The 14,620-nt window shown below is 42.9% G+C and overlaps 1 protein-coding gene across 1 annotated transcript in view; it reads right to left on the bottom strand.

Annotated features, from left to right (window-relative positions):
- The window catches only part of HIVEP2 (HIVEP zinc finger 2), a 134,145-nt gene that overhangs the window by 2,469 nt on the left and 117,056 nt on the right, over positions 1–14,620 (bottom strand). The window contains exons 8-11 of the mRNA XM_068675088.1: positions 12,212–12,387; positions 9,511–9,612; positions 7,952–8,927; positions 3,583–3,703 (exon numbers count right to left, since the gene is read on the bottom strand). Coding sequence (XP_068531189.1) covers positions 3,583–3,703; positions 7,952–8,927; positions 9,511–9,612; positions 12,212–12,387 — 1,375 coding nt within the window. The remainder of the gene's footprint in view (positions 1–3,582; positions 3,704–7,951; positions 8,928–9,510; positions 9,613–12,211; positions 12,388–14,620) is intronic.

Here is a 14,620-nt window from a genome sequence, read left to right as displayed (position 1 = left end):
CCAGGAAAGTTCAAATATTTCTGTACAAAGAAGACTCAAGATTTTATAGTCATTAACACACTGGAGCACCATTCTGGCCTATCTGTAAACAATAAATAATAACAAAAGCACAGGCATTAACTGAGTGAAAGTGATGATTCTGTAGTGGGGACACTCACCCACTCATAATGGGATTGAGAAGAATGAAGGATTTTGTAATGGCTAATAAAAAACAATCGCACTGTACTGACTTTTTCAGTGTCTTCCCATTAGTTCCTGCCTTGGAAGAATGAATAGCTTCATCTCCACTCTGCATTAAAATATGCCTTGGGCGTTTGGGTTTCTCTTTTTTTCATTCTTAACTTTTAAAATTTGTTTTCCATCTGATGATTAAGTATCATTTATTGTTAAACAGAGAAATAACGATGACAGAAGTGCAGGATGACATTTGCATAACTGTATGTGGGATTTGGCCACACAGCTCTCGGGGATGCCCATAGGAAATCAAACGAACACAAATACCCATCTCTGCTCTGCAAATTGACCGAACACCTATCAGTTGCCCAGAGCCCCAGTCCTGGTATGGCAGCCTAAGGACTGCGCTGCTAAATGCCAATGCACTGCAGTGGCAGCACTTCACTGCTGGGAAATCCTAGCTCTCAAGGCATTAAGCAACCTCTTGATCCCATCCTAGGGAATGGGTTTAGGGGGCAATTAAAGATTCAGTTTCTGTGCTACCCCGTGGCTGAATCTCACTGTGCTCAGATGCTTTGTCCTGTTTAATATAAATCAATGCTGAGACAGGAAGGGTGACCCATAATCATCAGACTTGAACTTAAAAGATGCTATTATTCTGAGAATAATCTAATTCTGGGAATTTTCCTATTCAGAAAGCAAGACACTTGAGTCTCGTAAAAGAGAAACTGTCATAAGAAAGTACAGTGACAGCACGTTATACTGCTGAAAGGGGAAAAATTTACAGAATAAACTAGAATTGCCAAGCCACAAGACATAGTTCATTTACCCTGTCAGCCCTTCCTATCACTAACCTCACCTCTGCACAGTTATTTGCCCCCCTTTTTTTTCCATCTTTGTTCTGTCAACCCATTTCTCAGTCATGTTGTCCTTTTGGCTGTTTCCTAAGCCATGACATTTATCACTATTGCATCTGATGTGAACTTGGGCCAAGGGAAATAGAGCAAAAGCAACCAAAACAAAAGGAGTAAAACTCATTGAAGACCAAACCTAGTCATACTCATATCTCTAATTGAGAAAGACACTGTCTTCACGTTGTACCCTGCCACAAGCTTCGAAAGGGAGTAAGACATCACTCTGTCCTTGCCAGACAGAGGTAGTTAACATGATAGAAACTGCTACATGCTCCAAGATCAGCAGTATCATCCAATGTATGTCTCATGCCTTATTTTTACAGAGACAGTGACAGTGTCCACTGGATGCCTTCCAAGCCTGCCTAAGCACGTATCAGATTATCTTTCTCTAGCTCTGGCAGATGAGTTTTGAAAGGGCCATCATAAATGGTTACAGGCATTAATAAGTGTTCACACCTTTCATCCTATTTTTAAAATAGTCACAGCCAACACAGGTTCATGAGGGGAAAGTCTAGTTTAATTAACTTAATTCTCTTTTATGACAAGGTTACCCACCTAGTAGACCAAGGGAAGCCAGCTGATATAATCTTTTGGGATTTCAGCGAAATTTTCAATACTGTTTCTCACAGTATTTTCTGGACTAATGTCCATCATACAGCTAGGCAAAAACATAATGTGATAGGTGTACAGTTGGCTGATGTGTCTGGTTCAAAAGCTTGTAGTTAATGGGGTTACATTAGGCTGGCGGCCAGTCACCAGTGGGGTTCCATGGGGCTCCATTTCAGGGCCAGTTCTCTTCAGTATTTTTATAAATGACTTAGATGCATGACACAAAGGTATACTAAGTAAGTTTGCAGATGACACGAAATTGGGAGGAGCTGTTGATTCCCTTGAGGGTAGAGAGTCCTTGGTGAGCAATCTTGACAAATGAGAGACCTGGGCAATCACCAACCACATGACGTTTAACAAGAGCAAGTGCTGGACTCTGCACCTGGGACAGGGCAACCCTGGATATACACACAGAGTAGGGGACCAGAGGCTGGAGAGCAGCCCCACAGAAAGGAATCTGGGGGTTCTGGTTGACATTAAGTTGAACACGACCCAGCAGTGTGCCCTGGCAGCCAAAAGGCACAACCATGTCCTTGGGTGCATTGAGCACAGCACAGCTGGCTGGTCGAGGGAAGGGGTTGTCCTGCTCTGCTCTGCGCTGGTGTGGCCTCACCTCGAGCACTGTGTGCAGGTTTGGGCGCCACAATGGACGGAAGGACGTAAAACTGTTAGAGATTGTCCAAAGGAGGGCTACAAAGATGGTGGAGGGTCTAGAGGGCAAGACATATGAGGAGCAGCTGAGGGCCCTTGGTTTGCTCAGCCCACACAGAGCAGGCTGAGGGGAGGCCTCATGGCGGCCTGCAGCTCCCTCAGGAGGGGAGCGGAGGGGCAGGCGCTGAGCTCTGCTCTCTGGGGACAGTGACAGGACCCGAGGGAACAGCATGGAGCTGGGACAGGGGAGGGTCAGGCTGGGGGTTAGGGAAAGGTTCTGCACCCAGAGGGGGGTCAGGCACTGGGACAGGCTCCCCAGGGCAGGGGTCATGGCACTGAGCTGCCAGAGTTCAGGAAGCATTCGGACAACGCTGTCAGACATATGGTCTGATTTTTGGGTGGTCCTGTACAGACCCAAGAGTTAGACCCTGTGATCCTTGTGGGTCACTTCCAACTCAAGATATTCTATGATTCTATATCCTTTACAAATATCTAACATTTTCATACATACAGACACACAGGGGGTTGTTTAGCCTGGAGAAGAGGAGGCTCAGGGGCGACCTTATCGCACTCTACAGGTCCCTTAAAGGAGGCTGCAGTGAGGTGGGGGTTGGTCTGTTCTTCCACGTGCCTGGCAAAAGGATGAAGGGGAATGGGCTAAAGTTGTGCCAGGGGAGGTTTAGGTTGGATGTTAGGAAGAACTTCTTTACTGAGAGAGTTGTTAGGCATTGGAATGGGCTGCCCAGGGAAGTGGTTGAGTCACCATCCCTGGAGGTCTTTAAAGGACTTCTAAAGATGTAGAGCTTAGTGATATGGTTTAGTGGAGGACTGGTTAGTGTTAGGTCAGAGGTTGGACCAGATGATCTCAGAGGTCTTTTCCAACCTAGATGATTCTGTGATTCTGTGACATACACACACTCATGGGGGAGAGACAGAATGTTAGATGATCTCTTCTTTTAACAAACGTTCTGAAAATCCAAAGACCTTATTCTCATGGCAGTATTAGATCTCAACACTGACTACAGTAAGGAAAGTCATAGTACCTTTTTGCTGTACAGTCAGAATAGATTGCTATCAGCGCAGTGAGATGAGTTCCTCTCTTTGTCAGCCAAGAGGAATCCTTTTAATTTTCTATTAATTCTCATTTGTTGCAGCTTAGTGTATTTCCCCTCAACTCCGGGTGACATAATTTTCAAAACAACAATATTCTGTAGGAGCTTTTTACTGAGCTAACCTGATCATAAAGATAGACCTCCACACCACACGCCTGAGCAAAGCCATATCCGACTTCACAGAGTGCCTCAAGGGAAAAGACCAGTACATCACCTGATGACTGGTACATCACCCAAAACAGGCTATGGGGAATTAAGAGAAAGACCATATTTCTCAGACAAATGCCCTTCACAGACATCCTCTTGGCAGCCCCAGATCCCCTTTAGACTACAACTTGCAAATATACGCTGCATGAAAAAAACAACACTTTGATTACTATATCTTAACATACTTGAGTCTTTTTAAAGTTAAAAACTAAAAAACATTGAACTTGATGTGGAAATTTGGTAACAGAGAACATCATTATCAATGTGCTTTCTAAAAGACATGATGCTCAATGAAGGGACTGAAATCTATGTGGACTTCAGTTTCAGGATCAACTTGATTTGCAGTGCTATTAAGAATGCACTATAGCAGGCGACATACATCAGTGGACCTATTTACAGTTCATCTGGACTTCAGGACTTTTATGCTGGCTTTCTGTACAGGAATGCATTTCACTCAAGACAATAAAGTATTCAGTGTTTGGAAAGGGATCTAATATCCCTATGTCTGGGATGATCAAAGGACCTTAGTCCTAGTGTCTTTCAAGTGTATATAGAGGTGCCTAATTCTCTTCAGCCCTTCTGAATATATTCAGACAGGCATCAGACTTCAAAATGAAAGAAAGGTGCAACAAAATAGCAACACAAGCAGACTCTAGATAAACTTACATCAATAAAGCAAATTGCATTAATTTCCTACTCAGCAACTGCTTGTGAAAACCAGCAAAGGAGGCAAAAAAATCCACTACCTCCTAGAAGCCAAAGAAGTTGCTAGTGACAAGTATGCACTGCTTACAGCAAGGTATATTCACAGTCTTGCTGTGGCTAGTCCTGGGACTGGAAGAAAAGGAAAGAGCTTTTGTCCGCATGAAGAGGTAATGGGGTGTATCAGGAGTGGGGAAAAGCAGGAGGAGAGTGAAACGATTGATGCTGCACCTATTGTTCACAATATGTGTATTGTGGGGTTGGAGAGGAAGATTAGTTTGGACTCACCCTATAGTCCCTTCTCACTCACTTGAATGCCCACTCACAGTTTAAGTGCACCTGGTGCACTCCTCGAGCACATTCTCCAGCTTAATGTCATCTGAAAATTATCCAGCTCACTTATTCCAAGAACGCTCTGCGATGTGAGTCAAAGCACAATAAATATGACAATAGAGACATTCACTTCCAAAGCACATTCCTATCCAAACTAAAATGCTAACAGAGATGCACTCAAGCTGAATAAAAGCAGCATTCCCTTTTCTCCTTTTTCCCTCACGACTGGTATAAAATAACTACTAGAGAGAAGAATCATAGCCCTGCAATACTGGCACCAGACTTCTCAGAAAGAAAAGAAACTTCTGCCATTGACAGAATAGAAGATCCCAAATGTATTTAGAGGGAAATGGTGATGTGCCTTTAAATTTAAAGACGGCAATTTAAACTTGCCAAAGCCAAACATGCACCCACATCGACAAGAGCCTTGGGCTACTTTGGAGAGAGTATCCTATTGCAAGAGTGCATCTTGTTATTAACTGCCAAAGGAAAAACGATATTTTTCTGTATTGTTGTCTATAGTCTACAAAAATAGTTACTTTCCCATGCTCTTTTCCACTTCCTAAAGAAATAATTTCAACTGCTTTCTATATGGTGATTTCAATGTCAAAGCTCGTTGCACAAGACCACCAAACAGCATGAACATTCAAGGTGAAGAAACATGAAGGGGAACCAGATAAGCACTGGCCAAAGAGAATAGAGTAAATACATCAATTTCAATGGAGAATAAAGAAAAGTGGCTTCTTCTGGTAACTTCAGGCACCAGAACACAAAAATCCTCTAATTCCTGCAAGGACTGGGAATCCAATGCAGCTCTGAAACAGTAAGCAGGATTGCAAGCTGGCATCTGTATCACTGATACAGCTGTTAATTATGTTCTGATTTGCTGGATTTCACTTCTCTGAAAGTGAAAAACACCCTTTATTCCTTTATCTTTTCTAACAGTTTCATTTATAGCAAGCTCAGGTGTTATCTGTCTTCCCACACACTGAGTGCATTAATGTGTATTTCACCTAAACTCAACTTCTGTTTGGCTCAAGTACATCATCTGGAAAGGCTTCAAGAGGCAAGGAATCCATCTTTTCTTCCTCACTGTGTTTGTTGAGATGGGCAGTCATCTTCAACTCTAATTCCCTCATTTAAATTTGCCCGGGCTCCACTTCCAGTGACACCAGTGTTCAGGGTCTAGTGACTGTACTGAGGTCTAGGCTTCTCTCAAAACACTCAACATGCCATTGAGTTGCCAGTGCTTTCTGTAGGACAAATGCCTGATCGTACCTCAAAAATAAGGTAAGTGTTAAGAGCCCATCTGGCATGGTGAAGAGCAATTTCCAAAAGAAGGAGCTAAGGGTGCTAAAAGAGTCTTTGCAATGTGCTAAACGCCTTGCTGGAAGGTGTGCATAACAAGGCAAGTATTACAGCAAGAACTGTCACATCGCCAAGGGTGACTGTTACATACCCTTTTGCCAACATCATCACACATCCAAAATCTCTACTACAGGATGACAGTGGAAGTGTATTATGCAGGACATTAGGGACTTAAACTTTCTATACAATGTCAGCTGTAGCATCTCATAGTGTTAGGTCAGAGGTTGGACTAGATGATCTTGGAGGTCTCTTCTAACCCAGATGATTCTGTGTGATTCTGTGTGTGATATAATCCCTTCCACTCAATACTGAGGCATTATGACTCTTAAACTGGTGGCTGTTTATCCTTTTTTTGTACTTACTTTGTCGATATGGCTGATAACGGCATTTGTATCCTCTCTCAGCTACACAGCAATTGTGCCTGGGAGAGCACAGCAGGATTTCAATGTGCCCTTCCCCAAGGACAGCTTAGGAAGCCACCCCTCTCAGCTTCTCTCTCCAACAACTTACCAGACCATGATACCACAGTTAAGATGAGGGAGAGGGACCAGATGTGAGGCCAGGAGGAGGTGGCTGGGGCAAGGATGGAGTTTGGTGACAGAGGCCTGAAGCAGGCTCTGGCCAAGGGCAGAATAAGCTCTGCACAGGATTGCAGGAACCTATGTTGTTATCTCCTACATGCCTAGCCACTCATATTGCAACTTCCCTAACCCTTCTGAAAAGACAAAAAGCCACTTTTGGATCTGCCAAGCTGGCACTCCTCAGCACTGTTTGATCCATCCCTGCTCCAGCCACCTTGGCCCAGCTGTGTTCCTCACTGCATTGCCAGGTGCAGTTATCAAATCTGCCCAAGCCCAGCTTCCCCAGCCTATCTCTGTAGAGAAATTCAAGCTAGAGCTCTGGAAATGCTAATTCAGATCTTCTCCTCTACAGAGAAGAGCCATAATTACACAAAGAGTAAAGAAGACTGGTGACAGAGAGGAGAGGAGGGCAGCCCTGTCAGGGGCTGACGTGGTGGCAGCCTGTCACAACTTCCCTGTACTGGTTCCGCACACCAGTTAGTGAGGTAGGCAGGGAGAGGGCAGCAGCAGCATCAAACACGGCAAGGGAAGCATACTACATATATAAATAAACGTATAAACAGTAAGGCCATTTCCTAACTCCAAAGACCCAATTTACTTGTAGACAGAGTGCTTTGTGAACGCTAGGGCCTGTCAAAAGAGCCGAGTCGGCAGTTTCTGAGAGCTTATTTACTGAACAGGAACAGCACAGACAGCAGCTGTGCAAGTTTTGCATATTTCCATTTCCACTCAGACAGTTGTGTCCCTGCCGAAACAGCCAGTTGTGATGGTGCTTTCTGCAGGGCAGACAGCTGTCTGCTCCTGTCACACAGTACTATCCTTTAAACTCCAGCCACAGATCCTGATTTAGATGGGCACCCTGCTTTTCAAAGGGGTTCCATTTATTTTAGTGTTTTTATTGCATTAAACAATACTTCAGGGATGGTCACCATACTGCAGTATCAGGGCCTTGAGACCTGATCTGGGCTTGATCCCATCTGACAGTCTGGGAGGTAAAAGGTTTTACAGTGCTGTAACAAGCCCCACACACCATGTAAGCTTCCTGGGACATTTTAAAATAAAGACAGGGGCAGTTAATGCAAGCCAGCCTAATTTCATTGAAGCTAATGGAACTACTCTGATGTGTACCAAGTGAAGATTTGACCCTTAGGCTGACTGTATTGCATCTAAATGAATCAGCGTCCTGACTTCGTCCCTGCCTATTCCAAATTTCTTGCATTCATTCCTGGATTTCCCACTCAAGTTCAAAGCTTATGCTTTCTTTTTTTTTTTTACAAAGCTGCCAAGTTTTTCAAAATACTATATGCAGATTAGGCAAGAGCACTGGTTTTGACAACAGGAGTAAAAATACTCTTTCATACTTACTGAATGCCCCACTGGAATAGATTCAGACTGTAAATATTGACCCATGGACAACGCTGGATTATGGTATAAGCCCCTCCTGGGAGATGCCGCTCTAACCGAGGCCATGTATCTCCTCTCTCGCCTAGGAGACAAATCTCTTCTAACAGACGCATCTTTCCCTGGTGACATTGGTCTCCGTGGTGATAGGTGACGTCTCGGTGAAACGTCCCGTCTTGGTGATAACTCTCTCCTCAGCACAGCCTCCTTCCGCGGGGAAAGGTGCCTCATGGGTGAAATATCTCTCCGGGGTGACAGATGCCTTCTGGGTGATAAATCCCCTTTTGGCATTAAATACCTCTTTGGTGAGTTATCTCTATACGGTGAAGAATCATAGCCAGGGGATGACTGCCGACTGGAAGGTGAGAGGTCCCTCGGAGATGAACCGGGGTCTAACGAAAGCACATAATCCTCATCCATGCAGCTAGGTATGTCTAACCTGTCTTTGTCGGGCTCTGAATCAGTGCTCTTACTCTGGAAAAACCTCTGGTATTCTGTCATTTGTGAGTCTTCACAGGAGTCGCTTGGTGTTATAAGCTGAGTAACCTGAATGCTAGGTAAGGTGACCAAATAACTGATGAGGGAGGAGTGTCCCACGGAAAGAGAGCCCTCAGGTGAAGCCCCCTGTGACGCCCCAGCCGAGTTCACCGACAGGGAGGAGAACCGAGGAGGCTGCGGGCTGGTGCTTCTTGATCTGGTTTTTGGTGTTGAGTCTCCCTGAGTATCATCAAAGTCATCGTCATCTTCATCATCTTCATCGTTGTCATCACCATCCTCACCATCTGACTCCTCTGCATCAGAAAACTGATGCTCTGCTGACAGGCCTGCCAAGTTGCTACTCTTCTCTGCCTCTTGCTGCATGTCCTCCATGTTTTCTGAAACAGCCACGACAAGTCAAAATGGTGAGCACATGCAACATTTCTCACTCCTGCCACATTCACTCCCCACCCAGAACACCTGGTGCCATCACTGGATGCTCTTCATCTGGGATGGCTAAATAAAGCCATTCTTAATGGTCTCAAAAATATTTTCATATATAATAATATATGAATTATAAAGCCTTATAATAATACCTTAAAACTCTACACTCAAATTTATCATGTGAAAAGGAAAGCATACAAAGCAATTTCATCATTCACCTTGTAACTCCACTGAATGTTGCCATCTTTCACACCTAAATTGAAAATACTTGGTACTTTGTATGAGATGCATGACAAATAAGAGGTCATACTTTTATTTCTAGCTTCTCCTCATGTATCATAATAAAAAACATAACTCAGACAAATGGATCAGATTTAGTTTTTATACTTCCTGTTTGTTAGAAAGACGTCTCTTAATTAAAAAAATGCCCAAAATACTCTTAATATATTTTCCCATGCCAGCCACTGTGCTAAAGTGCAATGAGTCATTTGCATACTCCAGAGGCCATTCCAACTAAATTAAATCATTCTGACATACCTGCTTCTTCAGTTTCAGCATCATCTACAGATGTCATTGATACTCCAAGCTCCAGGCATTTTTTCATGTGTGCTTTAGACTTCATATGTTTTGTCAGATTTCCTATGGATCAGAGATGAGTCTTAATTAACTGACAACAGCAAAGATCATTTTCCAACTCAGGTTTTGGTGTATCTTAACTCCATTATCCTGCAGATAGGGTTTTTAGTTTAAAAACTAACAAAAAATCAAGCAAGCAAACAAACAGAAAAACACAGGGCTGATTCATCCAGCCTATTGCCCTCAGAGCCTGTTCATTAAGAAACACAGAGAGCGGGTTTTTATATCTTCAAAAAAAATAATAATGTTCAAATATACTTAAACTCAGGGCCTGAGAGGTATGTAGGCATCTCTCCAATTTTCCGCATTGCATTCAGGTGCCCCAGCAAGCTCAGAAACTCACTTTTCTATGTTATCTACCCCTGAGCTTAGTGTTTGTGATATGTACAGATTGCCTGGACATTGACGTAACACCAATGCACACCAGTTGTTCAGGGTTCAGCCAGAGTTTCACAGTGGCACCTCAAGCTAAGGACTCTCCCATTTACATCACATGTGGGTTCCAAACAATCGTTGTGCTTGAAGCATTTTGGAGCAACAAAAAAGACATTTGTGGGTGATTTCTCAGTGCAAGTTTACTGTCTGGCTGCAATCTCTGAACTCAGAGGAGCTCTACTTAAAGTACTCACCTGGGATGTGGTAAACCCAGGTTCAGTTCCCTGCTATGGAGTATGGATCTGAACCAGACACAGCAGGGATTTGAAATCAGATCTCCCATTCCCCTGAGGGAGCAATCTAACACTAGACTATTGACTTTCTGGAGTGTCTGTCTTGGTCTGTTTTTTCACAGATAAGAGAACTGGGTTGAGACTGGCCCCAAGAGACATTTCATGGCAAAGAACCCTGAGCGCAAAGAGAACAAGCCAGAAAAACAAAAATATCACTCTAATCCATTATCCACTTCAGCCGTATCTGCAACATCCAACAGGGAAAGTGACAACCCAGACATGACACTTCTTACTTCAAGGAAAGCACTGAATGTACCTATGCTACTTTTGGGACCCTGACCAGATGGTATGGGTGGCACATGCAACATGGTGGGAGAAACACAGCACCATTCTCTCAGACAGTGAAGAAGCACACAAGTTGCTTCACTGATGCTCAGTCCTGGCTAGTTTATGTAATTCTCTTCCCAGTAAGTTTCTTATGGTGTCTGTGCACTGCATGAAAAGTTGAACACAGCTTCTGATGCCTCTAGGTGGCTAAACGCTCAGGGTGACACTGAAAACCTAAGTATCTTTGAAGATCCGTCCCCTGCTGTCCTCAGCAAAATAGCAAAAATAGTTATGAGGCTGACAACTGCCCATGAGCAGTAACACAACAGTTGGACACTTCTTGCACTTTGAAGGCTTAGTCTCTTCCTACTCATCCCCCTCTTGTGCAATAGCACGCCACCTCCTCCCTGTTTCTTCTTCTCTGCCAGAAATGCCAGCCTCAGCAAGCAATTTCACATTTATTTCCATGCCATCTCTTCTGCCTGGAATGTCCTCTCTGAACAGAGCTGCAAAACCACAATCCTTCTTCAAGTCTCTCCTCAAGACCCATTTCTCCTGCAATGTCAAATGTAAACAGTGATCTGAGAACAGCTCCACAGATGGCCCATTGGGACTACCATGAGCAGCTCCTTCTCTTTGTCTCTACACCCCGATGAAAGTTCTCATCTTAAACTAGGTTGATGGATCTACTACCATCCATCAGCTATTCCCATCTTTGGCAGAGGAAGAAGTGCTGGAGTCATGGAAACTATTACAATCCTCAATCCTCAAAACAGCCATGAAGCTGTGCTGGGATCTCAAGAGAAATTTCTTTCAGTTTCCTCTCTCCCCCTTAAAGTAAATTCAGTGCAGTGGGACCAGAATCCATTTCCCTTGCCTGTCAAAGGGGAGCTAAGAAACTGAGAACGTAAGGCTCATTTGGGCTGCGCTACAAAGAAATGCTATCAAAGAAAATGATTTTTTTCTTTTAAGGAGACATTTTCATGGCAAATCCAAATTCCAAAGAATATCATTATCTGTGGCCTCAGGGTGACAAATGGAAGCTTTTTTCTGTGCTGATAAATACATGTGAACACAGGCTATCAGATCTCTATTCATAATTAATGCCGCAGTGGATGGAGTGGCCCATCTGGGAGACATACATTATTTATAAACTTGAAACTGACCCACTGTAAAGCCTGTGAAGGCATGTTTTCCTCAGCAGCTGATGCTCTGCTTCTACATTATGTCATAATAAGTGTACTCTCCCGGTAGCATTTGAGTGTTGTTGCAATTAAAATTTGTACCACATAACAATTTTGGCAGAAAGTATTATTTGTAAGGGCAGTTCTTACGCTACTAGATTTTTTCTGCAGACAGATGGACCAGTCAAGAGCCAATAGCTCTTAATGAAACTATCCAAGGAGTCTCTGAGACTCATGAAATTCCTGGGCAAATTCAACAGGAGAGAACAATCTCTCTCATAGAGTCCTGTACCCATAAACACAGCCATTTTATTTTGAAGAAACTTCTTTCCTTGACTGAAAAGGGTGCTTGGATTCCAGATGGCAAAATTGCTCGGGATTTGTTTGGCAAGTGGCAAAAGTTCAGCAAAAAAGGTCAAGTACCTTTAGTTTTGAAGGCAAAATTGCACAACTTGCATACATAAGGCCGGACATCAGTATGAGTGCGGATATGTTTTTTGAGCATGCTTGGCTTTTTGCAGCGAATTCCACATTCTTCACAAATGTACTTTCCTCGGCCACGACCTCTGACATAGACATAATCCTCGTTTGATTTATACCTGTTGGAAGAGAATGAGCATTTAAATCATGCAGCCTCTAGGTAACACACATGCACAAACATTGCCTCTGTGTATCTGATCTGATCTTGTATGTATCTCAACACAAAGCTTCCACAGAATTCCACACGAACTTTTCATGCTGGAGCTCACACTGTATTTCCCTTTCAGGGAATGCACTGGTCCAATTGTGTGTGTGTATCTTAGTTATTTTTAATACAAGACCAAAGGGCTATAGTATGGGCATAGTGAAAACACCTTGTAAGGAAACAGATTATTCCTATAGACAAAGCACAACCTCAAATATGGATCTCTGTGTTGGATTCATTTGTACTCTTGTTTCACACAGGCGTCTACCACCACTGAAGACAGAGCCCTTTTGTGGCATGATTCATTTGACCTATTTTAGTATATTTATCCCTTGGGATCAGATAAATCACATCCTGTTTCTCTCCACTAAGCATAAAGGGAATGCAGATGACTAGCAAGTATGTACGTATTTACACTACAGATGTCTGAACTTCACGAAGATGGAACCCTCCTTAAGGGACACCGTGTTGATCTCATGCAGGTACTTGCTGCTCTACAAACAAAATTGGAAACTTCCAACCTGCTTACTTAGCAGAACACTGTTAAAGGAATTTTTCTCAGCACAGGCGTAAGCATTCCATGCTATTTTTGCTGATTACATTATCTGTAGTTAGATAATAAATAAGATATGCAAATCTATGTAAAGCTGTACATTTCCTTTACTGTTATGCTAAAACGGTAAGACTGAAATCTAGAAGGGCTGAAGAGATCTGCTCCAGCTATTCTGAGGTTTGAAGTTGCTGGGCATTCCCTAGAGGGAGAACTTCATCCTCATTCACCCAAAGTAAAATCCAGAAATTGCAAGAACTGAGAAATAATAATTTTTCTACCCCTTTTCCTTTGTTGTCCTCTCTCTAAGCAGCACAAAGTACTCTCAGTCACACTGTGGATGCAGAGACCACAAACTATCACTGGTACTGACAGTCAGCACTTTACATAAACAAGGGTTTGTGTGGAAGGTTCTATTAATGTGATGATAACTCTACAAGAAGCAGTGGCAATTTTGGGGTTATAGAGCTGAAACATTTTTCAAATCTGCTTTTCTTAGATTAACACTTCTTCCATATATTCAATAATGCCACCAACAATATAAATACTGAAACTAATATATTACAAATACATAAAACACTGTCCTGTTCTCACATCCATCTCATTATCTATGAAAAACATCAGCTTGTCTTTCAAATGTGGGCGCCTAAATTCAGTTTTTCTTATCTTCTTTCTAATAAAGTTGGCTGTCTCCCTTTTCTTTCATTGTCCCTGGCATCACAGGCAAAACTGATGTAGTTTAATGATGTTTAAGAGCCATCTCTCTGGTAGTTTTGGCTGCACATTTCTGGGATTCTGCTTTTCTGTGTGCCCCAGTTCCCACGTTCTCTTTCATCTTCACATCTGTTGCTTCATCAGCCACCTCTAGGCCTTCTTTCACAGACAGAAAATATATTCATTATTGCTTGAAAGACTGCCATCTTCTCTTCATCCCTCCTTATACTCTGATTTTGCTGGGATGGAGTCTACCAAACCATCCCTGCTTGATACTGCTAAGAAAAATGTTGTTATGACATCCTCTGCCTGACCTCATTCTACCATCTTCTGTCACCTCTCAGGTCCCCCTGGGCACAAAGTCAATTAGACAGGAGTCATCTCTTTGTCACTCATATGCACAGTTCTTGACCACAATTGACCTTGACTTTCTAAGTATGCCCCATCAGCACAACTGCAAGAGAAATGACACAGACAATTTTGACGTTTAAATATGGTCTGGTCCAAACACTGAAGCACAAGAAATCTGAGTCTATGGTGAATACCTTTCCTAGCCCTCAGGAATATTAGAGCTTACTACTAACTTCTGCTTCTCTCAAATCTTCCAATGACTCCCTTTCCCACTATACAACTTTCATGAGACTATGGTCAGTGGTACTCTGAGCTTGATGTGAATGGGGCTCTAGAACTAAAAAGCATTCATAAACCTCAGAGTCATGCAATTTCTAATTGAAATGCTATTTTATTGGGGATTTTCAATTAGAATCTATTACTGATAGATATACAAGAGCAAACATAAAAAAACCTGCAATCTTGCTGTAAGCTGGTAAAGTCACTAAGCAAGATGTCAGATGAGTGGGAATGTTCTATATCCCTCCCTTCT

This window comes from Anas acuta, chromosome 3 (assembly GCF_963932015.1).
Source record: "Anas acuta chromosome 3, bAnaAcu1.1, whole genome shotgun sequence".
NCBI lineage: Eukaryota > Metazoa > Chordata > Aves > Anseriformes > Anatidae > Anas > Anas acuta.
This window is presented reverse-complemented; position numbering and strand designations above follow the sequence as displayed.